This window comes from Oncorhynchus keta, chromosome 26, assembly GCF_023373465.1.
Source record: "Oncorhynchus keta strain PuntledgeMale-10-30-2019 chromosome 26, Oket_V2, whole genome shotgun sequence".
NCBI lineage: Eukaryota > Metazoa > Chordata > Actinopteri > Salmoniformes > Salmonidae > Oncorhynchus > Oncorhynchus keta.
Window position 1 is genome coordinate 5034755 of NC_068446.1, and position 26471 is coordinate 5061225.

The window sequence follows — 26471 nt, forward strand, 5'->3', positions numbered from 1 at the left end:
GTGGGTGTGCCTGTAGGCACCCGTGTGTGAGTGGGTGTGCCTGTTGGCACCCGTGTGTGGGTGGGTGTGCCTGTAGGCACCCGTGTGTGGGTGGGTGTGCCTGTAGGCACCCGTGTGTGGGTGGGTGTGCCTGTAGGCACCCGTGTGTGAGTGTGTGTGCCTGTAGGCACCCGTGTGTGAGTGTGTGTGCCTGTAGGCACCCGTGTGTGAGTGTGTGTGCCTGTAGGCACCCGTTTTAAACAAAATAATGTTTCAGGAATGTTAATTTTATTTGTTTGTGATTACAGAAATGATTTCATGATTTTGTGTGGTAATCCTCTTGTTTTGGGGTGGGTGGAACGACCCTCTTACTGATGCCAAATGGCTTTGTTTGAACTATATTAGCAGGCTGTTACAGTAGCTGAATTTATGCTTCTCTGCTGACTTCCACATGTACTCTACCTGATTTGATGACAAAACATGACATAATACTTACAGTAACTACTGTATACTCCTCCCTTGCCAGATAGCAGGCACACAATACAGACAAAGCCGATGTAGCCTAGCTACTAGGGTATCCAGCATGAGAAAAGATACTAACACCCAGCACCTGTTTTCCTACAGCTCTAAAAGATGCTGGTTTGGTGGTCTCCATCTTTGACAGACAAATTATAGGCCTGTATTTATACCTTTGTTCTGATACTGGCTCAAAAACTCCACATCATCTGTCAGTGTGATCGGTGCTAGAAAGGGAGAGTAGAAGAGAGGGTAAGAGAAGTGTGGTTCCTTTCAGCCACATACTGACTCCAATACAAGATGGTGGCTGGTTAGGGTTGGTTCAGGGCGGGACGAGTTCTGGAATTTCGTCCTTGTGTGAAGCCAACACTTTTCTTCCCAGTACTGCAGAGCGAGCAGAGAAAGGAAGCCTACACAGACAACAACACGACTAGGGAGGAGTTCAACTCCACAGCTACCATAGTCAATATATGCAAATACTCACCAGTTATAGGCTAAACAAACAAAGCAGCTGCCAACACAAATGTATGATCTGTTTATAGTCTAATCCAAAGTATTCTGTATCTGTGTCTGTGCAGGACCTTTCTGTCTTGTGTGGTCAGTGGTAGGTAGTTTAACCCACATTATGTCCCTCACATCAAAACAAAAGAGCTCAGAAAAGAGGAAGTGTCATGGCCCTATACTTTTCCCATCCCATATTATGTTCCATTTATAGTTTAAAACAAACAGAAAGGCTCATCTGTGGGTGGGTCTAATCCTGAATGCTGATTGGTTAAAATCGCAGTTACCACTGGCTGTTCCATCGGACTGTGCAATCTCAATCTGTCTCATCAGCCCAGCCAAGTAATTTATAAACTTGATCTCCACTATAAAAAGCATCTAGACATTCTTACATTTCTTTTAGACTAACATTTAGTTTTCAACAGCAGAGATTTAGCCCCTGTGATATGCAACGTTTCAGGGAAGTTAGGAACAAATATACACAGGCAGTTAGGAAAGCTAAGCCTAGCTTTTTCAAACAGAAATTTGCATACTGTAGTACTAACTCAAAAAAGTTCCGGGACACTGTAAAGTCCATGGAGAATAAGAGCACCTCCTCCCAGCTGCCCACTGCTCTGAGGCTAGGAAACACTGTTACCACCGATAAATCCACGATAATTGAGAATTTCAAGAAGTATTTCTCTACGGCTGGCCATGCTTTCCACCTGGCTACCCCTATCCCTGTCAACAGCCCTGCAACCCCAACAGCAACTTGCCTAAACCTCCATGGCAAACCGCCAAAGCCCCAACCATTTCTCCTTTATCCAAATCCAGATAGCTGATGTCCTGAAAGAGCTGCAAAATCTGTACCCCTACAAATCTGTACCCTCTCTTTCTAAAATTATCTGCCAATATTGTTGCAACCCCTATTACTAGCCTGTTCAACCTCTCTTTCGTATCTTCCGAGAATCCCAAAGATTGGAAAGCTGCCACGGTCATCCCCCTCTTCAAAAGGGGGAGACACTCTAGACCCAAACTGCTACAGACCTATATCTATCCTACCATGCCTTTCTAAGGTCTTCGAACGCCAGACAAACAGATTACCGACCATTTCGAATCCCATCTCTGCTATGCAATCTGGTTTCAGAGCTGGTCATGGGTGCACCTCAGCCACGCTCAAGGTCCAAAACGACATCATAACCGCCATCGATAAGAAACATTACTGTGCAGCCGTATTCATCGACCTGGCCAAGGCTTTCGACTCTGTCAATCACCACATTCTTATTGGCAGACTCGACAGCCTTGGTTTCTCAAATGATTGCCTCGCCTGGTTTACCAACTACTGCTCTGATAGAGTTCAGTGTGTCAAGTCAGCGGACCTGTTGTCCGGACCTCTGGCAGTCTCTATGGGGGTGCCACAGGGTTCAATCCTCGTGCCGACTCTATTCTCTGTATACATCAATGATGTTGCTCTTGCTGCTGGTCATTCTCTGATACACCTCGGCGCAGATGACACCATTCTGTATACTTCTGGCCCCTTTCTGGACACTGTGTTATTAACTAACCTCCAGACGAGCTTCAATGCCATTACAACTCTCCTTCCGTGGGCTCCAACTGCTCTTAAACGCAAGTAAAACTAAATTCATGCTATTCAACCGATCACTGCCTGCACCTGTGTTGTAACTTTAATGTGTTTGAGTTAATGTTTAAGTTTATTCTTTTAGCTGTATCTGTAAAGATATTTATTTAGATTTATTTGCATATGTAATTGTATTGGGTTGTGTTGAATTATGCCTTTTGACTGCAAGTCCCAGAATGCCTTGCGAGAGGAATGAGTGATAACGCGCCAATTATGTGCAGGTTTTGGTGATTGGGGCTGACTTTCCGACAGCATCTTACCTGCATTGCTCTGTACCAAAACAATTGTTGTTAAATGTAACGTGAACAAGTATTCTTTTGGTACAGAGCAATGCAGTTAAGATGCTGTCGGAAAGTCAGCCCAAATCACCAAAACCTCCAACTGCTCTTAAACGCAAGTAAAACTAAATTCATGCTATTGAACCGATCACTGCCTGCACCTGCTCGCCCGTCCAGCATCACTACTCTGGACGGCTCTGACTTAGAATACGTGGACAACTACAAATACCTAGGTGTCTGGTTAGACTGTAAACTCTCCTTCCAGACTCACACTAAGCATCTCCAATCAAAAATTAAATCTAGAATTGGCTTCCTATATCACAACAAAGCATCCTTCACTCATGCTGCCAAACATACCCTCGTATAACTGACCATCCTACCGATCCTGGACTTCGGTGATGTCATCGATAAAATAGCCTCCAACACTCTACTCAATAAACTGGATGCAGTCTATCACAGTGCCATCCGTTTGGTCACCAAAGCTCCATACACTACCCACCATTGCGACCTGTATACTCTCGTTGGTTGGCCCTTGCTTCATACTCGCCCCCAAACCTACTGGCTACAGGTTATCTACAAGTCTCTGCTAGGTAAAGCCCCGCCTTATCTTAGCTCACTGGTCACCATAGCAGCACCCACTCGTAGCATGTGCTCCAGCAGGTATATCTCACTAGTCACCCCCAAAGCCAATTCCTCCTTTGGTCATCTTTCCTTCCAGTTCTCTGCTGCCAATGACTGGAAAGAACTGCAAAAATCTCTGAAGCTGGAGACTCATATCTCCCTCACTAGCTTTAAGCACCAGCTGTCAGAGCAGCTCACAGATCACCGCACCTGTACATAGCCCATCTGTAAACAGCCCATCTATCTACCTACCTCATCCCCATACTGTATTTATTTATTTATCTTGCTCCTTTGCACCCCAGTATCTCTACTTTCACATTCATCTTCTGTACATCTACCATTCCAGTGTTTAATTGCTATATTGTAATTACTTCGCCACCATGGCCTTTTTATTGCCTTAACTCCCTTATCTTACCTCATTTGCACTCACTGTATATCGACTTTATTTTTCTTTTGTTCTACTGTATTATTGACTGTATGTTTTGTTTATTCCATGTGTAACTCTGTGTTGTTGTATGTGTCGAATTGCTATGCTTTATCTTCCCAGGTTGCAGTTGCAAATGAGAACTTGTTCTCAACTAGCCTACCTTGTTAAATAAAAATAACAAAAAAATCTGTATAAACCTTGCTGTCTCTTTCGCCATCTGTTTCAATATTGAAATTCGATCTTCAGTTGTCCCATAGTATTGAATGTGTCAGGACAAGACAGACAGGCAGGCAGCGTTTCTCAGCCAGTTGAAATCGTGAATTAAATGGCATAACTTTTATGGTTATATACAGCTGAAGTCGGAGGTTTACATACAGTGGGGCAAAAAAGTATTTAGTCAGCCACCAATTGTGCAAGTTCTCCCACTTAAAAAGATGAGAGAGGCCTGTAATTTTCATCATAGGTACACTTCGACAGACAAAATGAGAAAAAAAATCCAGAAAATCACATTGTAGGATTTTGAATGAATTTATTTGCAAATTATGGTGGAAAATAAGTATTTGGTCAATAACAAAAGTTTATCACAATACTTTGTTATATACCCTTTGTTGGCAATGACAGAGGTTAAACGTTTTCTGTAAGTCTTCACAAGTTTTTCACACACTGTTGCTGGTATTTTGGCCCATTCCTCCATGCAGATCTCCTCTAGAGCAGTGATGTTTTGGGGCTGTTGCTCGGCAACACAGACTTTAAACTCCCTCCAAAGATTTTCTATGGGGTTGAGATCTGGAGACTGGCTAGGCCACTTCAGGACCTTGAAATGCTTCTTACGAAGCCACTCCTTCGTTGCCCGGGCGGTGTGTTTGGGATCATTGTCATGCTGAAAGACCCAGCCACGTTTCTTCTTCAATGCCCTTGCTGATGGAAGGAGGTTTTCACTCAAAATCTCACGATACATGGCCCCATTCATTCTTTCCTTTACACGGATCAGTTGTCCTGGTCTCTTTGCAGAAAAACAGCCCCAAAGCATGATGTTTCCACCCCCATGCTTCACAGTAGGTATGGTGTTCTTTGGATGCAACTCAGCATTCTTTGTCCTCCAAACACGAGAAAGTTCTATTTTGGTTTCATCTGACCATATGACATTCTCCCAATCTTCTTCTGGATCATCCAAATGCTCTCTCGCAAACTTCAGACGGGCCTGTACATGTACTGGCTTAAGCAGGGGGACACGTCTGGCACTGCAGGATTTGAGTCCCTGGCGGCGTAGTGTGTTACTGATGGTAGGCTTTGTTACTTTGGTCCCAGCTCTCTGCAGGTCATTTACTAGGTCCCCCCGTGTGGTTCTGAGATTTTTGCTCACCGTTCTTGTGATCATTTTGACCCCACAGGGTGAGATCTTGCGTGGAGCCCCAGACCGAGGGAGATTATCAGTGGTCTTGTATGTCTTCCATTTCCTAATAATTGCTCCCACAGTTGATTTCTTCAAACCAAGCTGCTTACCTATTGCAGATTCAGTCTTCCCAGCCTGGTGCAGGTCTACAATTTTGTTTCTGGTGTCCTTTGACAGCTCTTTGGTCTTGGCCATAGTGGAGTTTGGAGTGTGACTGTTTGAGGTTTTGGACAGGTGTCTTTTATACTGATAACAAGTTCAAACAGGTGCCATTAATTCATGTAAATGAGTGGAGGACAGAGGAGCCTCTTAAAGAAGAAGTTACAGGTCTGTGAGAGACAGAAATCTTGCTTGTTTGTAGGTGACCAAAAGTTAGCCGTAGTTGGCTAGCTAGCAAGCAAGGGATAAGAATGTTGCTAGCCATCATGGCAATGGAACATTTAGAACGAACAAAAACAAACATTTAGATACGGAACAACTGAACCGATAGAACGAACGACCAGCCGGCTTGGGTAGCAACTCTAGATTTGTGTCGGGACTACTATGAAATAGTATGAATAAATTCATCAAAATAACCTTTTTTAATGAAAATATAATTATTTGAATATGTTGGTAACCCGTTGTATTAAAGTGATAATGCCTTCAAAGCCGGCGTTGAGGATATATTGGCTCTGTTTGCCAGCCCTCAACTTTGTCTCGGGCCTAACAACTTAATTGTGCGTGGGAAAACATTGGAACAGATTTCCCTAATTAAAATCCCTTGGCTTTGCTGGTGTTTTTAACTCTCTTTTGTAACCAACAATTAGTCGAAAATGTGGGCCACAGGCCGCCAGTTGGGGACACCCTGCTGTAGGTTGTACATTAGTTCCTACTGTATTGTAATAGGCATATTACTACTATCACTTTATTACATAGCCTAGTTTACACTTGCCATTTAATGACAGTCTATAGAGTAGTGGTTCCCAACCGGTGTGCCTTGAGGAACTCTCAGGTGTGCTGTGAAACTTGTACACTCGCTTAGAAGCGTGACATGTGGAATACACATGGAATTTGGACTTGGAAGCACTAGTGCCGGTCAGATGATACATTAAATGGCACATGGCTACATCTGTATCGTTGTTTCAAGTCCAGTGAGCTAAGGCAGTTGTTACATTTTTATCATTTGAGGGGCAGACATCACGATCAAAGTAATTTCTATCATTTGATTTTGCCTGTGAGAACCATTAGCACAGGCAGATATGAATCGGCTTAGCCAAAGTTATTTATTCCTTAATATATGGCTCTGGGCTAAGCTATACCACAGCTTCTGCCATAAAAACAAACGGAGAATGGCTTCGTGTCTGTGGTTGCACCTTTACAATGGAGAAAACCAGTTGTCTGTAAACAAAACCTTTAAAAACTAAAGACCTATTTTACCAGAGATGCATTTTCTTCTTTCTGGCACAGATTCGCCCGGACGCTCTTAAAGGGGTACACACAAATTAACCATTGTGAGTAAAGAACTATAAACACTATGAAAATATTTCAAATAAACCCATTTAAATCTATACAAAAACTTTGTCACAAAAAATGTATGGTTTGTAAATGAAATCAATACATTTTAGGTGTGCCACAGAATTTTATATCCCATCAAGGTGTGGCAGGGTTCAAAAAAGATTTGGAAACAATAGTCTAGAGACTCCACAGTAGACTATTGACAATCGTGCTTAGTGCAATATTTAATCTTAATCACCATCCACATCCACATCGTCGGGGCAACAGTGGAGATTCATTGGGGACTTAACATGGTCCTCTCACACCAGCACAGTCGTGAAGAAGGCACGGCAGCGCCTCTTCATCCTCAGGAAGCCGAAACGATTTCGTACGGCCCCTCAGATCCTCAGGAACTTTTACAGTTGCTCCATCGAGAGCATCCAGATTGGTTTATTCACTGTCTGATATGGCAGCTGCACCGCCCTCGACCTGATGGCCCCACAGAGGGTGGTGCAGACTACCCAGAGCATCACTGGGTGTCGAGATCCCAGCCATCCAGGACGTACATGCCAGGGCTGAAAAATGACTAAAGACTCCAGCCACCCAAGACCTGGACTATTCTCCATGCTCCCATGCGGCAGGCATTAACGGTGCATCAAGGCTCAGACCAACAAACCCTTAAGCAGCTTCTATTGCCTGGCCATAAGACTGTTAAATGGCTAACAACTAACATTACTGTTCTCCCTCTCCCACATACTATCCACACGGATTCTATGCCCATCCACAGGTCTCTATCCACTCTGACACACACACCTTCACTGTCGCTCTTACTCACGCACACACACATAATACACACCCTGACGCACACTCTCATCACTATTACTGCTGTTTATATGTATATATTACCATTTAGTGTATTCCCATAAGTATTTATATATTCCTGCTGTCAGTCACTTTTTGGCCCTGTTTACATGTCCAGTGCCTTCAGAAAGTATTCATACCCCTTGACTTATTCCACATTTTATGTTACAGCCTGAATACACACAATACCCCATAATGACAGTGAAAACATGTTTGGAAATGTATTGTAAATGGAATACACTAATATCTAATTTCCATAAGTATTCAGACCCTTTTCTATGACACTCCAAATTGAGCTCAGGTACATCCAATTTCCTTTGATCATCCTGGAAATGTCACTACATCTTGATTGGAGTCCACCTGTGACTAATTCAATTGTTTGACTTGATTTACAAAAACATACCTGTCTATATACAGTGCCTTCGGAAAGTATTCATACCACATGACTTTTCCCACATTTTGCTACTTTACAGCCTTATTTTTAAATTGATTAAATAAATAAAAATCCTCAGCAATTTACACACAATACCCCATAATGACGAAGTGAAAACAAGTTTTTAGAAATCTTTGCAAATATATTAAACAGAAAAAAACATACAATTTTTACATAAGTATTCAGACCTTTTGCTGTAAGATTCTATTGATCATCCTTGAGATGTTTCTACAACTTTATTGAAGTCCACCTGTGGTAAATTAAATTGACTGGACATGATTTGGAAAGGCACACACCTGTCTATATAAGGTCCCACAGTTGACAGTGCATTTCAGAGCAAAAACCAAGCCATGAGGTCGAAGGTATTGTCTGTATAGCTCCGAGAAAGGTTTGTGTCAAGGCACAGATCTGGGGAAAGCTAATAAACATTTTCTGCAGCATTGAAGGTCCTCAAGAACACAGTGACCTTCATCATTCTTAAATGGAAGATGTTTGGATCCAGCAAGACTGTTCCTAGAGCTGGCCGCCCGGCCAAACTGAGCAATCGGGGGAGAAGGGCCTTGGTCAGCGAGGTGACCAAGAACCCAATGGTCACTGACAGAGCTCCAGAGTTGCTCTGTGGAGATGGGAGAACCTTCCAGAAGGACAACCATCTCTGCAGCACTCCACCAATCAGGCCTTTATGGTAGAGTGGCCAGACGGAAGCAACTCATTAAAAGGCACATGACAGCCCACTTGGAGTTTTTCAAAAGGCAAAAAGACTCTCAGACCATGAGAAACCTGGCATCAACTCTACAGTGAAGCATGGTGGTGGCAGCATCATGCTGTGGGAATGTTTTTCAGAGTCAAAGACTGGGAGACTAGTCAGGATCGAGGGAAAGATGAACGGAGCAAAGTACAGAGAGATCCTTGATGAAAACCTGCTCCAGAGCACTCAGGACCTCAGACTGGGGCGAAGGTTCACTTTCCAACAGGACAACGACCCTAAGCACACAGCAAAGTCAATGCAGGAGTGGCTTCGGGAAAAGTCTCTGAATGTCCTTGTGTGGCCCAGCCAGAGCCCGGACTTGAACCCAATCAAACATCTCTAGAGAGACCTGAAAATAGCTGTACAGCAATGCTCCCAATCCAACCTGACAGAACTTGAGAGGATCTGCAGAGAAGAATGTGAGAAACTCGCCAAATACAGGTGTGCCAAGTTTCGAGCATCATACCCAAGAAGACTCAATGCTGTAATCACTGTCAAAGGTGCTTCAACAAAGAGTAAAAGGTCTGAATACTTATGTAAATGTGATATTTCCATTTAGTTCTTTTAAAAATGTCTAAACCTGTTCTTTCTTTGTCATTATGGAGTTGTGTTTGTAGATTGAGGAGGGGGAAAAAACTATTGAATCATTTTTAGAATAAGGCTGTAGCGTAACAAAATGTGAAAGTCAAGGGGTCTGAATACTTTCCGAAAGCACTTTTAGGTCCCACAGTTGACAGTCTGTCAGAGCAGAAACCAGGAAGTGCAACGAACTGTCCGAGATATACATCTGGGGGAGGCTATAAAACCATTTCTCGAGTGTTGAAAGTTTCCAAGAGAACATGTGGTCTCCATCATTAGGAAATGGAAAAAATGTGGAACTCCCCAGACTCTGCTTAGAGCTGGCCACCCGACCAAACTGAGCAACGGGGCAAGAAGGACCTTGGTCAATGAACTACAGAGTTCCTTGGCTGAGATGGGGGGGGGGAGAACCCACCAGATGTGCTACAGTCTCTATAGCACTTCACCAATCTGGGCTTTATTAGGAGAGTGGCCAGACGGAAGCCACTCCTGACGGCACACCTGGAGTATGCAAAAAGGCACGTGTAAAACAAAAGATTCTGTGGTAAATGCAAAGCACAGTGTCTTAGAGGTTAATTAACAAAGCTTGATGAAAATCTGCAAGGATGAATGGGAGAATATCCCACAAATCCAGATGTGCAAAGCTGATATAGATACAGACATACCCAAGATGAGTCAAAGCTGTAATCGACCCCAAAAGGTGCTCTTCCAAAGTAAGGACTCAAGGGTTGTGAATACTTATGTAAATGAGATATTTCTGTATTTAGTCATCAATGTATGTCCTATCAGTCACTTTTTTATGTATAAACCTACCTCAACCACTCCAGAAGCACTGCACATTAAATAACCAGTATATACTGGCATTCTCATGTTTCTTCAACCCAACCATACTTTTTGTGTGTGTTTTATTATGATTCCATGTTCTATTATTACTACTGTCACTGCATTGTTGGGAAAGAGCTCTCAGTGTAAAAATGTCACAATACTGTTTTACACCTGTTGCATCCTGTGCACATGGCAAATAAACAGTGAAACGTGCACTCTGTACTTTGGTATACACTGACACGCGTGTGAACTCTGTGCAACTGATCATTCAGTGGTGGCCCTTTCCTAGCCTGATTGTTCAAACTTTGACCTACGTGGAAGCTGCTCTCCGGGTAAGAGCACCGACAAAAGGAATTCATGGATGAAAAAGGTTGTAATGTGTCCTCCCTTTTTTCTCTTTCTCCCTCTTCCTTCCTCCCTCTCTCTCTCTCTCTCTCAGACATCTCCCCCCTGTGCCATAATCTGTTTGGTCTGTATGATGAGAGCAGGACTCTGTGGTACGCTCCCAACCACCTCTTCAAGATCACGGACGAGACCTGCATCAAGCTGCACTACCGCATGAGGTACTTAGACGGGCCTACTGCAGTGTGTGGGTTCGCGTGCGTTTTGAGAGTGTGTGTGCGTGTTTGCTTGCTTCTGTGTGTGTGTGTGTGTGGGTGTCATCACATTATCATAGTCATTGTGATGAATCATGAATATCTATTCAACCGTCATTCACTGACCATGATTCAGTGTGACAAGAAAGTTGTCATGCAGGTTGGTTGTATGGCACATTGAAACCATGCTGCGCAGAGTAGAATGGCAATTTCTGAGCTGGTAAAGTAGTCCACATCAGATAAGATTAGAATAGAGTAGTGTGGGATTAAGTAGGATTTCCTCGTGAACTTCTTTTACAATTCACGTGAAACATTCATACAAGGCAGGACAAAATCCAATTACTTTAAAGTATCGAGTTTGAGTGTGTTTGTTTTCTGCACTTGAGGATAATGTGATAGGAGATATTCAGTTGTCATGACAGTTCAGTTGGATATGATCCAAGATAAACGTTTAACTCCGAGAGGAAGGACATGTGTACATGTGGTGTCACGCACACTTCCTCTTTCTGCTCTCTTTCACTAGACAACACATTTTGCACCGGGAGCCGCATTCGGTCTTCACCGAGGTCTGGAGAGCCACTCTGAACACGGGTTATATTTCCTTGCTATCACAATTTGCTAAAAGTAGTGCTCCATCCATCGTTTTTGAAATGTTCGCTGCACCAAGACTGTCTAGTGATTCTTAGCGGGCAGTCAACACCCCCGGGGTGTAAGTTTGACACCCCTGCAATAGAGGGCGAGGAGGAGGGTGAATGTGGTGAGAGCCTAATAACGTTGACCCAGTGCTGAGTTGAATTTGCATCATACAGCCAGGGTACACTTAGTCAACGTCAACAAACAGGTTATGGCCAACGGGGAAAAAAGGCCAAACGCGCTTCAGCCCATCTTAAATGGATCAGATGCTCGACTGAGGGGAAAAAAACATTCCTTATCCCAGGATACTTCAACTTCATCTGAAGAATGAAGATAAAGGAGCACTCCATTTCTGCGTAAATCTGATAGATTTATTGACGGGACAAACAAACAATAGTCTTCCGTTTCGGCACAAATCTCCTTCATCAGAGTCTTAGAGTAGGAGAAATGTGTGAGGCACCATATACCCTCGCAGGGGAGTGTCCCGCTCAAATAATGTTAATCAAACGTGTCGATGTCAGTAGTAGTAGCAGCAACTAGACCGGTTATTCAAACGGTATGATCACCATTCAAGTTTCCTACATTCCACTTGAATAACAAAAGACAGAGAAATAAAGTCAGAAAAACATGTTTTCCAAAAAGATGTGAACGAGGGCTGTTCATTCCAGACCCTTTTGGCTCGACGCAAAGTGCCAATTTCCTCGTAATATTGCCGCCCTCTGGAGGGAAGAGAAACGTTCTCAATTCCCCAGAATGCCAAGGTTGAGGCTGAGCCATGATTGGCCTTGAGGTAGTGCCGCACGATTGCATATTCAATATTTTTTGGTGAGGATAGCCGTTTTGTGTTCAGCTATTCTTAATTTGAGCGTCCGTTTCGTCTGACCGACGTAAACAAGCCCACATGAGCATTTGAGCATTAAACAACATTTGCTGTACTAAACTCAGCAAAAAAATAAATGCCCTTTTTCAGGACCCTGTCTTTCAAAGATAATTCGTAAAAATCCAAATGACTTCATAGATCTTCGTTTTAAACACTGTTTTCTATATGCTTGTTCAATGAACCATAAACAATTAATGAACATTGTGGAACGGTCATTAAACACTAACACAAATAGGGTCACAATTATGAAAACATAGGACACTAAAGAGGCCTTTTTACTGACTCTGAAATACTTAGGCATGCTGCAAGGAGGCATGAGGACTGCAGATGTGGCCAGGGCAATAAATTGCAATGTCCGTACTGTGAGACGCCTAAGACAGCGCTACAGGGAGACAGGGTGGACAGCTGATCGTCCTCGCAGTGGCAGACCACGTGTAACAACACCTGCACAGGACTGAGGGCTTGTAGGCCTGTTGTAAGGCAGGTCCTCTCCATACATCACTGGCAACAACGTTGCCTATGGACACAAATCCACTGTCGCTGGACCAGACAGGACTGGCAAAAAGTGCTCTTCACTGACGAGACATGGTTTTGTCTCACCAGGGGTGATGGTCGGATTCGCGTTTATCGTCGAAGGAATGAGCGAGGCCTGTGCTCTGGAGCGGGATCGATTTGGAGGTGGAGGGTCCGTCATGGTCTGGGGTGGTGTGTCACAGCATCATCGGACTGAGCTTGTTGTCATTGCAGGCAATCTCAACGCTGTGCGTTACAGGGAAGACATCCTCCTCCCTCATGTGGTACCCTTCCTGCAGGCTCATCCTGACATGACCCTCCAGCATGACAATGCCACCAGCCATACTGCTCGTTCTGTGCGTGATTTCCTACAAGACAGGAATGTCAGTGTTCTGCCATGGCCAGCGAAGAGCCCGGATCTTAATCCATTTGAGCATGTCTGGGACCTGTTGGATCGGAGGGTGAGGGCTAGGGCCATTCCCCCAGAAATGTCCAGGAACTTGCAGGTGGCTTGGTGGAAGAGTGAGGTAACATCTCACAGCAAGAACGTTTTTTGAGTTTACAATCTCTTAAGTATTTTACCTTGTATTCTTTACCTGAGCGTGAGTGATCGAATACTTTTGTGTCACTTGAATTGGAACAATGAGTACAATGACTACAGCGGTAGAAACCATTGGGGGGGACCTGGGAGCCAGGAAGAGGGTGCAAGATTTCGGGAGCACACTGTGCACGACGCGGTCTCTGATATTGCGACCCCTCCTCAACAGAGCATGTAAGCGAAGTTGAGCGGTTGGAAAAGACACGCTATGTTATCGACCCACCTGTTATCGACCCATGTGCACATAGTAAAGTACACCATTATACTTTTGGTGACTTTTCAGATTCCACAATGATTCTTCAGTTGTGGACAGTAGATCATCGCACTCCCTCTCTTGCTCTTGGTCCTCCTCTTTGTAAGCCACCTTGATTTAGCACCTGTGTGTGTTATCAGGTTCTTGATGAAAATATTTAGCCAACTCCATGACAGTTTCTAAAGGAAGGGGCTATTTGCGGCACACAAGTACACTTCAAATGCATGCTGGGACGGGAGCGCTACTTGACCGAAATTGGTGTGAGCAAGAAGGCTGACGCTCCAACCTTTGGGAATCTCACTCCACGCTCCAGTCAAATTGGTCACGCTCCAGCTCCTCGCTCCAGCTCCTCGCTCCGCTCCAGCTCCTCGCTCCAGCTCCTCGCTCCACTCCAGCTCCTCGATCCGCTCCAGCTCCTCGCTCCAGCTCCCCCTCGCTCCGCTCCAGCTCCTCGCTCCAGCTCCTCGCTCCACTCCAGCCCCTCGCTCCGCTCCAGCTCCACTCCACTCTGCTCTCACACTCTACTCCTAAACCAGTTCAGGGGAGGCTTCAGACGCAAAGTCTTTGAGCGAGGGGACACTCTGGAGAATGTACCAGTGTTTGAGGATCATGCTTCTTTATCTGCCCTTGTATTCAGTGGACAAACCAAGGGGGGGGGGGGCTCTATCAGTCTGTCGCTCTCGCTAATGAGACATGTTGACGAGACTGTCACTGTAGCCGTGTCCGAGGAACCTCTCTTTCATTATTTTAGCTTTAGTCTCATTCATTTGATTTGCTGCAGCTTCCACTTTGTTGGGAATATTGCATTTTTAGAGGTTTAAGATGATTAGTGCCACACCTTAGGGGCGTGTTCCTAGATTATGGCCAACCTTTGTACACAAATACAAACAAATCTGCATACTTAACGTCAATACACACACACACACACACACACACACACACACACACACACACACACACACACACACACACACACACACACACACACACACACACACACACACACACACACACACACACACACACACACACACCTCACACTTTTTGTCTACTCTCTCTCTCTCTCTCATCCACCAGGTTTTACTTCACTAACTGGCATGGGACCAGTGAGAGTGAGTCTCCGGTGTGGAGACATTGTATCAGTAAACTGAGAGGAGGACTCAGCCCACAGAAGATCCCAGAGGGTACACCATTACTGGACTCTGCCTCCCTCGACTACTTGTTCTTCCAGGTACGTGTGTCTATGAGAGGGTATGCACACTGTACATGTATGATTCACTACTCTTCCTAATTTCATTGGAACATTAGTCACCATTCTGACGAGTTGTATACACATGTCCCTTCTTGTATGGTTATGTATGAGAATATTGTGTGTGTGTGTTTCCAGGGCCAGAATGATTTCCAGAAGGGTCTGGCTGTGGTGCGTAGCCAGCAGAGTGAGGCGGAGCAGCATGAGATAGAGAATGAGTGTCTGGGCATGGCTGTACTGGCCATCACTCACTACGCTATGACCAAAGAAATACCTCTCTCTACTGCTTCCAATGAGATCAGGTATAGATGACACACTCACACACAGACATTGTTCCCTACAACCTTTTTTATTTTAGGAAGTGAGCAAATTTCAGATCTGCCTAGGGAAAACATGAATGTTGTGTAAATTTTGTGCAACTTCCAGGGTGCGTCTACTGTGAACACTGAGGCCATACCCACTTTAAGTTACAGTTGTCAAGTAGGCTACTGTGGATATTTGGCCTACCGTCAAAAACAAAAGAGAAAATGGATCCCGTAACATTTTAACAGGGAAATAGCTGTTCTATCATTCAGTCTACAGTAGCGGCCAATGTGTGGTGTTCAATGTAGGCCTACATTCCATGAGACTTTTGAAGAAACACATGCAAGGCTTAACATTAACCTGTTTAACCACTTGTCCTTCAGACAAGGTGGTGACGAAAGTATTGTCTTTGATGCAAAAATAATAAATCAAATACATTATTATTCCCATACCATTATTACAAGGAATCGGACAAATTATGACATCCTCTGCCTATTGGCTACTTAGCTTATTCAAGCGGCTCTGGATAAGAGCGTCTGCTAAATGACTTCAATGTAAATGTAAATGTCTCTCAAAATACAACACTGCCCCTTTAAGACAAAAAAAAAGCTCTTTACCTGACTGGCTTTTCAAAGATGTCTAGAAATGTACACATTTTGTTCTCTTGTAGGAAGCAATCACTCCCACAGTAGTTACCACAAATTATTTATAAATGGGCTAATAACTCACTAACTAGCAGCTACATGCAGCTCATGCTCTGATCTCAAAACAAGTGCATCTACTCACGACTGCTCATGCTGTAAACACAGTCCAGTTCAAAATGAATGGCACAGATCCATATATGGCAATGTTCTATTTGCATATAGGCCTACTGCGGCTCTGATTGGTTATGGCACACCGGTCTGTGTAGCGTACGGGCTAAGGCATTGATTGATTTAATCACAATTCCCACAGTAAAGGGAAATGTTGATAGTATTAATTAACTAAGGGGGAAAACTCTAGTTGAGTCAAGTTCAAACTTGTGCTTCTATGCGAGGGCTGATTTCTTCTGCGCGGCAGTCCCGGGGGAGCATAGTTTAGAGGGAACATTGCACACAGATATACTGTATAATCTGTACACACGTACCTGTGAAGACAATGTCCCTAATTCCTACACTGACTCCATCTACCCCCCTCTATTTACCAATCCCTTTCTCCTCCTGCTCTCTCCAGCTACAAACGTTTTATCCCGGAGAACCTGAACCGGAGCATTAAACAGCGCAACATCCTCACCCGGCTCCGCATCAACAACGTCTTCAAGAACTTCCTGAATGAGTTCAACAGTCGCACCATGCAGGACAGCAACATCACGCTGTACGACCTGAAGATCAAGTACCTGTCCACCCTGGAAGGCCTCACCCGGGGCCTGGGGAGGGAGGTGTTGGAGCCCAGGGCCCTGGTACTTACCCAGGAGGGAGAGACAAACGGGGGGCTGAGCCATGGACCTGAGCCCTCCCTGGCCATAGAGGTCCAGGTTACTGGGACCACAGGGATCTCCTACAGGAGGAAGCCTCCTAATGTGAGTGGGAAGGTGGGGAGGTTAAAGGTGTTGGTGTAAGATTTCTGGTTGAGATATGTTAGAATGTCTAACATTAGACTTTTGGTTGAGATATGTTAGAATGTCTAACATTAGACTTTTGGTTGAGATATGTTAGAATGTCTAACATTAGACTTTTGGTTGAGATATGTTAGAATGTCTAACATTAGACTTTTGGTTGAGATATGTTAGAATGTCTAACATTAGACTTTTGGTTGAGATATGTTAGAATGTCTAACATTAGACTTTTGGTTGAGATATGTTAGAATGTCTAACATTAGACTTTTGGTTGAGATATGTTAGAATGTCTAACATTAGACTTTTTGGTTGAGATATGTTAGAATGTCTAACATTAGACTTTTGGTTGAGATATGTTAGAATGTCTAACATTAGACTTTTGGTTGAGATATGTTAGAATGTCTAACATTAGACTTTTGGTTGAGATATGTTAGAATGTCTAACATTAGACTTTTGGTTGAGATATGTTAGAATGTCTAACATTAGACTTTTGGTTGAGATATGTTAGAATGTCTAACATTAGACTTTTGGTTGAGATATGTTAGAATGTCTAACATTAGACTTTTGGTTGAGATATGTTAGAATGTCTAACATTAGACTATTATCTGAAAAGGGAGTGATTTTGGAAGGTATTGAAGTATTTGAATCTATTTTAAAACTAATCTATAAGAAATCTTATGACAATGCATTGTTGCTTTTATTGGCAATAGAATAGCCTGACGCTGAAAGAGAAGACAAAGTCCAAGAAGAACAAGCTTGAGGGCAAACAGAAGAAGGAGAAGAGCGACGCCGGCGACGACTGGGTGACATTCTGTGACTTTCACGAGATCACACACATCGTCATCAAAGAGTCCTCTGTCACCGTCTTCAGACAGGATAACAAGAAGATGGTAAGATAAGTGCACACACACACACACACACACACACACACACACACACACACACACACACACACACACACACACACACACACACACACACACACACACACACACACCCCAATACTGCTTGAGCTGAGATTATGCCGATTAAGCAGTGACAGTAGCATATTTAGTGTTTAATTCATGAATTGGTCTCAGGTTGTCTCTTCTGTACTGTCTCCACTCCAGCCAGCTAGTTCAAATGTCACCGGGCCTAACAACCAGCCAACCTACCCCTAGCCCAGGAACAAATCATCTGATGAGTAGTCTGTGTTTAGATGAGATTAGATTACCATTAGACATTCCTCGGTTAAGAATAGAGCTATGTACAGGAGAAGTCTTGTACAGTTGCTGAGTGTGTGTACAGTATTTACAGTGTTGCTCTAATTGTGTGGGACTGAAATGATCGCTGTGACTGCATGCCACGGCTTATAAGTGTGCCACTTGTTGCATCAGACCAAGCTAACTGAACCTCGAAAAAACAAGCTCCTTGAAGGGAGCACTAAGGAAAGGAGATGAGAAAAGGAATCTACAAGAAAGGGAGCTAGTGGAGTGTTTTGGAACACAGACTAAGGTGTCAGCTAATGGGGAGCAGGTTGGTATTTATTGGGATGAATCTTGAAATGTTGTTGGTCACATACACATGGTTAGCAGATTATTGCGAGTGTAGAGAAACGCTTGTGCTTCTAGTTCCGACAGTGCAGCAATATCTAACATGTAATCTAACAATTCCACATCTACCTAATACACACAAATCTAAGTAAAGGAATGGCATAAGACTATATACATATAAATATATGGATGAGCGATGACAGAGCAGCATAGGCAAGATGCAATAGATGGTATAAAATACAGTATATACATATGGGATGTGTAATGCAAGATATGTAAACATTATTAAAGTGACTAGTGATCCATTTATTAAAGTGGCCAATGATGTCAAGTCTGTATGTAGGCAGTAGCATCTCTGTGTTAGTGATGGCTGTTTAGCAGTCTGATGTCCTAGAATATGTTTTTCTGTCTCTCGGTCTCCGCTTTGATGCACCTGTACTGACCTCGCCTTCTGGTTAGTAGCGGGGTGAACAGGCAGTGGCTCGGGTGGTTGTTGTCCTTGATGATCTTTTTGTCCTTCCTGTGACATCGGGTGCTGTAGGTGTCCTGGAGGGCAGGTAGTTTTACCCCGGTGATGTATTGTGCAGACCGCACCACCCTCTGGAGAGCCTTGCCATTTTATGTATTGGGATGAATCTTGTCCTGAAGGCAGCTCTGCAGAGTGGTCACTAGCTAGCCTAGCCACAAAGTAATCAAATCTGATTTTAAAGCTAACCTTAACTACCCTGCTAACCTTACGCCCAACCTTAAACGAAGACCAAAAAGCTAATTCTTATTAGCATACATTTTTTACGATATTGCCAATTTGAACTTTGCTGTGGGAACTGCTGAGCTAGGCCTCCAGGACACGATTCATCCCAATAAATGTCAACCTGCTAACAGGGATCCAAATAAGGACGGATGAATGAAGTATTGAATGTAATGTTTTATGAGGTATTTGTTACTATTGTTTAACTCGATTGTCCTCTAGGAGGTGCAGCTGGAGTTTAGAGGCGAGGCGCTGGCGTTCGCTGCTCTGGTGGACGGGTATTTCCGTCTGACGGTGGATGCCCATCACTTCCTGTGTACAGAGGTGGCTCCTTCTTCTGTGGTGCAGAACCTACAGAACTGCTGTCATGGACCTATCTGGTCAGTCGTCACACACACTCTCTCTTTTTTTTCTCTCTGTCTGGCTTTTGTTCTCTCTCCCCAATTTCCATCTTTATATCCCCCCCTCATCTCTCTATTCTCCTAACCTCTCTTCTCGTCCTTCTACCTTTCTCCATCTGTTTCATTTGTCTTGATCTACCGTCGGGTTTCGGGGGTTTGACTGTTGTCTCCTGCAGTACGGAGTATGCCATCCAGAAGCTTCGTCAGGAGGGCAACGAGGAGGGAACCTACGTCCTGCGCTGGTCCTGTACTGACTACCGTAACATCATCATGACCGTGGTCTGCAAAGAGGTAACACGTGCTTACCTGGCATGGGAGACACCTTGATTACGAAAGAGGCGCGAGACCATTGCACTCTGCCCATGCTGATCCCCGTGTATTCCCCCAAATGTGGGTATCTTGACTGCATCATTTCCGGTAATAGGAAAGTGCGTCCACACTCTACGCTTGAATTAGGGCGGCAGGTAGACTAGCGGTTAGAGCGCTGGCCCAGTAATTGAAAGGTCGCTAGTTGGAATCGCGGAGATGACAAGGTGACAACTCTGTCAATGTGCCCTTGCGCAAGGCACTTAACGCTAATTGTTCCACGGTTGCATTGGTATGGCCAGGGTCGAAATGGCAGACCCTGACCGTGACTCCACTCTCTGAGGGTGTCTCACTCCACTCTCTGAGGGTGTCTCACTCCACTCTCTGAGGGTGTCTCACTCCACTCTCTGAGGGTGTCTCACTCCACTCTCTGAGGGTGTCTCACTCCACTCTCCGAGGGTGTCTCACTCCACTCTCCGAGGGTGTCTCACTCCACTCTCCGAGGGTGTCTCACCCCACTCTCCGAGGGTGTCTCACCCCACTCTCTGAGGGTGTCTCAGGGAGAGTTGGGATATGCAAAAAAAAAAAACATTTTGAATTCATACATGCGTATTAATAAACGTTTGTACAATAGGACGAATATATCACACACCCTCTTGAGAACAAAGTATTTTTGCAGGCAGAGAGAGTTAGTTGTTAATAACTGAGGTGGAACGAATGGAGAAGTCTGATAAAAAGCCAAAGCAACAAAGTTCAGAGATAATCACACAAGGAAGTGACTAGGAGCTGTCTGATAAACAGTTACAACACAGATGATACCAAAACATGATACACACTCTGAGACACACACACAGACACAGGATGTCCTTTTCAAACAATGTGTGGTTACTGTCAAAACAACAGCTTGGCAGTCTGGTGTGTATATCACATTACCATGGTTAGATAAGCTGAACTCCCATTAGTGAAAACTGTGTGTGTGTGTGTGTGTGTGTGTGTGTGTGTGTGTGTGTGTGTGTGTGTGTGTGTGGGGTGTTCCAGGCAGTATGCAGTGGTAAACAGTTTGTTTTATCCTGCCTAACTCTCTCCCCCTTTCCCTCCCTGATTTCCTCTTTCCTTCTCTCCATCTACCCCCCCTCCCCCTCTCCAGTTGGATCTGTGTGAGTCGAGGCAGGTGCATTTGTATAAGAACTTCCAGATCGAGGTGGGTTCTGAGGGATTCCGTCTATTTGGGACCGAGACCTACAGATCTTCTCTCAGAGAGCTCCTAGACCACCTGGCAAGACAGAACCTCCGTACAGACAACCTTCACTTCCAGCTCAAACGCTGCTGTCCCCCACAGCCCAGAGGTATGAGGAGAGACACAAATATTCAGTGCACACACACACATACATACACATACTTTCACTTCAACTTTTAGTGCTTTTATTTCAGCCCCTCAGAATGTCATGTTGGCCTTTCCATACATGTTTTGCACACAAGCACGCATATTGAACTGAGCCCTCTGCGTGACTTGGTTCTGGTCAGCTGAAAGCATGCATATTGAACTGAGCCCTCTGCGTGACTTGGTTCTGGTCAGCTGAAAGCACGCATATTGAACTGAGCCCTCTGCGTGACTTGGTTCTGGTCAGCTGAAAGCATGCATATTGAACTGAGCCCTCTGCGTGACTTGGTTCTGGTCAGCTGAAAGCACGCATATTGAACTGAGCCCTCTGCGTGACTTGGTTCTGGTCAGCTGAAAGCACGCATATTGAACTGAGCCCTCTGCGTGACTTGGTTCTGGCCGGCTGAAAGGATGTCCCTTTTAGTACCTGTTTACACCAAGAGCTCTCGTTTCCCTTAGCGACACTGCCTCACCATGATTACCACTCACTTAACCCTCTGAGGGTAACTGTGTGCATCTGTGTGTAGGTGTGGCTATGTGTTTTTTCAAGTGTCTTGTGTGTGTGAGAACCCTGTCTTGTTTACATCCTCTCTGTGTGTGTGTGTATGTGTGTGTGTGTGCATGTGCGCGTGCGCTTGTGCATGTGCATCAGTGAGAGGCAAGGAAAGGAGTACTGTGGTTTCCTGAGCACATCTCTCCTCCTCTGTTTACTGCAGACAGGCGTGGGAGGTGGAGGTGTGTGTGCGGAGGTTGTTATGGTGAAATATTTTGCCTGCTATGATGGGCCTGTCACAAGGGTGGAGCATCATTTGTGTTTTGATTTTGTTGTGTTTGTGTGTTGAAAACCACACAACATCACTTCCTCCTCTCTCCACCCAGCCACACACTGATAATGATTCTAATATATCTACTACTCTACATTGCATTTTTGTTACACTGTACAGTCGTGGACAAATGTTTTGAGAATGACACAAATACTAATTTTCACAAAGTCTGCTGCCTCAGTTTGTATGATGGCAATTTGCATATACTCCAGAATGTTATGAAGAGTGATCAGATAAATTGCAATTAATTGCAAAGTCCCTCTTTGCCATGCAAATGAACTGAATCCCACAAAAACATTTCCACTGCATTTCAGCCCTGTCACAAAAGGACCAGCTGACATCACCTCAGTCTCAGTGATTATCTCGTTAACACAGGTGATTGTCAATAAAAGCCTTTGACACTTATGAAATGCTTGTAATTATACTTCAGTATTCCATAGTAACATCTGACAAAAAAGACACTGAAGCAAGCAAACTTTGTGGAAAGTAATATTTGTGTTATTCTCAAAACTTTTGGCCACAAAAGTATATACTGGATTATATACTGGTTCTCTTTCAAGTATTTGTTTTGGTATTTCACTTATGGGATACGGCCCCAGCGTATATGTCATAAAACTATATTACACTACGCCATCCTTCATTGGCTGGATTTCGTGATGCGTGCGTCGGGGAACGGTGTCCCTCCTACCCTATAAAAGGTCTGACGCAGCATCTCTGATTCATTCAAGCACCTCTTCTCGCTTTTCATCAGAAACCTCGACACGACTGCCTTTTCCGGAATAGCTAAACTGTCCTCAGACGTGAGCTTTACAACTCGCTCAACAGGCGCTATTCTCTGGACTGTGCGGTAGTGGCAATTTCCCTTTTCCTTCACCAGAGTTAGAGGAAGATTCTTTGAGGAAGAATCTTCGGCTATAACTCTTTTCCCGACCAAGTTAGCTGTATCCAAACAGTGACTACTCATAAGCAAGCTTGCCACCACGCTAGCTAGCTTCAAAGTTTTGTGGTTTAACTTGGACAAGAACATTTTTTTTACTACGTAATACCAAGCTATCTTGTCTATCTTTTTGGAAATGGTATCCGGCCATCACACAAGTGCCACCGTTGGAGATAAACCACTAATTTCTAGCTACCTAACTGGACTGTGCCCTATTCATGGTGAAGAGTCTCCGTCGCACGCCAAGCTAGCCTCAGTCAACAGGACCCTAACATGGGGCTGACATCCCCAAAGGCTCATTGGAGGCGATTGATTTCCCCACAGGGAATCTCGGAGCGATGGCTAGCACTAGCTGGGACGACCAGCTTGAAGCCATTGCCCCACTGTTGGAGGACTCCAGCAATGACCTCGCTGCGTCCCTACCGGGCTTCCTGATATCAGACGACAACGACTCCATGGGGCTTTCCTGACAGCCTCCATTTGGAATCATCAGATGGAGGCAGGGACTCCGAAACCGTCTCTCGGTGTGGACCTGCAGGACGTGTGCAAACGCACTGCAGATAAACTGTTGATTCCTTTGCCTAATACAGTAGCAGAGACCACCATGTCCCGCTACGAAGGTAAGCTTCCCAAAGCCAAATGGGCAGCCAGGCAATTTATACCAGTCTTCCAGAATGAATGGAGGAGGTTATCCGTACCTGGAATAGACCTTCTTCCTCCGAGAACCCTGTCCAAGGGTCGTGTTGGACTGTGTTGACATGGAAGGGATTGTGTTTGCCCAAATTCTACACCCCAGCCAGAAGTCCTCCATGAGCTCGACTGGTCCCACCTTACCAGCCAAGAAAAAGACAATGTTCAGGTGAATGCTTCTACAAGACCCCCCTCTCGTCTCACAAACACTCCCCAATGTCAGTTCACTTTTTTTTAATCGCACTAGCACAACCAGGCTACAGGCCAAGGGTGCAGTCAGACATGTTGTTTCTCACAAAATCAAACGGTGTGCCTCCCTATAACCGTACATGTGCAGCGCTTCGCGGACTGTCATATACTCTCCCCCCCCGACAAAGGGTGCTGCTCTCTCTCGGAGAGGAGAGAGATCTGGCGGGCATGCGCAGTGTCAAACTGGGTACAGGGCACGATAGACGGACTACAATTCCCTGTCACCCGCCTAGATTCAAAGGAATCGGAGCTCGGGCTCAGGGGGATTCAGAGCCTGTCCTCTGGGAAATCACATCACTAATAGGGATAAGGGCAATAATAATTTTTCCCCCCAAGCAAAGCCACTGCTGTTCTTACTCAAGTTATACACCCGATCATAGATCTACAGGCTTTGAAAGTACGCGTTCAGAATGTTGACACACTGCTCTGCTACGTTATTTGCGCCCAGGTGATTGGTTCGTATCCGTCGACCTGAAGGACGCTTACTCTCCTCACAGGACATTTCTCAGATTGTCTTTTCCAGGGCGTAATCTACGAATTTCTGGTCCTCCTTTTGGACTCTCACTGTCACCTCTCAGAGGGAGGGGCATTCGGCTGATGACGTACATAGACAATTCCCAGCTGTGCGCTCAATCGAGACAAGAATTCTTAGTCTGCTCTTGGAACGCCTGAAACTTCTAGGTTTCAGAATAAACACAGTAAAGGGCATTGTGATTCCCACGCAGACAATCTCTTTCCTAGGTCTAACCCTAGATTCGGTATCATTCAAGCTCGCCTCAAGGAAACGTATGAGAACATTCCAGAATTGCCTAGCACTTCTTCGCAGAGGGAAACCTGGTCTCTTTCAAAACATGCCTACGGCTGTGAGGTTTGATGGCATCGGCTTTAGTGGTCATCCCATTAGGGCGCTTGAATATGAGAGGGTTTCAACGCTGGGTCTCTGCTCTAGGTCCCAATACATCACCATGTACAGATCTCCATAGATTGCCCGGTAGCACTGGACTCCTGGAGAGACCCGACATTTCTGTCGCATGGTCTCCAGATGGACACTGTTTTAGCCCAAAAATTTGTCCTGACAGACAGATCTCTCTCGGGTTGGCGTGCGACCCACGAGGTGCTGAACGGGGCGTGGGGACCCCATCTCCGTTCCACTCACATAAACTGCCTGGAACTCCTTGCAGTGTCCCTAGCATTAGAGTCGCTTCTCCCATTTATGGAGGGTCATCATGTTCTAGTCAGAACAGACAATACCACGGTTGTGGCTTACATAAACAGACAAGGGGGACTGCGATCCCCTCACTTACACACACTGACACACAGGCTGATTATGTGGAGCAGTGTGCATCTCCAGTCAATGAGAGCTACTCATGAACCAGTAGTGCTGCATTTGAGGGCATGTTTACTCTCCTGGGGGAACCCTCTATATGGGGAGTGGAAGCTCCACCCACAGTTGGCCAATCAGGTTTGGATTCGCTTCGGCATTCCAGCAGTGGATCTTTATGCGTTGAGGGAGAATACACAGTGTCCACTGTTCTTTTCCCTGAGGGGTCATGATGCACCGATCGGGATGGACGCGTTGGCATATGAGTGACCATGTGACCTCCTGTATTCATTCCCCCTACTGGCCCTGATCGCTCTCTCTGTTTCTCATACTAATAGTGCCACATTGGCCAGAAAGCCACTGGCTGGCGGAGATCACTCAACTACTATGCGGTCAACTGTGGCACCTCCCACTGCATTGGGACCTATTGTGCCAGGAGTGCAGGGAGATTTTCCAACCTCACCCGGAACGGTTGGCACTCTGGGGCCATGAACGGTTTCATTTGAACACGGCCGGGCTTCTCCAAAATCACATTTGGACTGTTGAGTGCTAGAGCCTCATCCACCAGGTCCCTTTATGATTTGTAAATGGCACGTGTTTGAGGAATGGCGCACCAATTAGCAGGCCACGTCGTTCCAGCGCTCTGTCCCGGTAATCCTGTCGTTTACACAGGAGTTATCAGACAAAGGAAAGGCCTTTTCCGCTATTAAGGTATACCTGGCAGCTATTTCGGCTTGTCATGTGGGTTTTGGGAGCACAACAGTAGGGCAACACCCGTTTTGGCCGTTTTATGAATGGTGCACGTCGATTGAGTCCAGGGTCCAAACAGCTTGTCCTGTCATGGGACTTATCAGTTGTTTTGGATGCTCTATGCCAACAGCCTTTTGAGCCCTCGGATCAGGTGGAGGTTAAGATGCTTTCATTTACGGCAGCACTGTTACTAGCGTTGGCCTCTTGCCAAGCGTGCAAGCGACATTCACACGCTCTCGGTGCACTCGTCAATGTGCACAGTTTGCTCCTGGTAACGATAGGGTATCATTGCGGCCAAACCCCGCCTTTATCCCTATGGTTACTAACCCATCCTAGACGTGTCTTCCCCTTGAGCTGATAGCTTTTCATCCCCCCACCCAGAACAAATGGTTGTATATGGCTCGCGCTCTGTGCATCTACATGGACTAAGTGGTTTAGAAACTGTGATCAGTTGTTCATTT

General features: G+C 45.1%; 1 protein-coding gene across 2 annotated transcripts in view; it reads left to right on the forward strand.

Annotated features, from left to right (window-relative positions):
• LOC118358621 (tyrosine-protein kinase JAK1-like) overlaps positions 1–26471 on the forward strand; it is a 70325-nt gene that overhangs the window by 17236 nt on the left and 26618 nt on the right. For both annotated transcript variants that reach the window (XM_052480092.1, XM_052480093.1), the window contains exons 3-10: positions 10692–10815; positions 14803–14956; positions 15113–15276; positions 16490–16835; positions 17582–17761; positions 19374–19531; positions 19729–19843; positions 21006–21204. In XM_052480092.1, the coding sequence (XP_052336052.1) occupies positions 10692–10815; positions 14803–14956; positions 15113–15276; positions 16490–16835; positions 17582–17761; positions 19374–19531; positions 19729–19843; positions 21006–21204 (1440 nt within the window). The remainder of the gene's footprint in view (positions 1–10691; positions 10816–14802; positions 14957–15112; positions 15277–16489; positions 16836–17581; positions 17762–19373; positions 19532–19728; positions 19844–21005; positions 21205–26471) is intronic.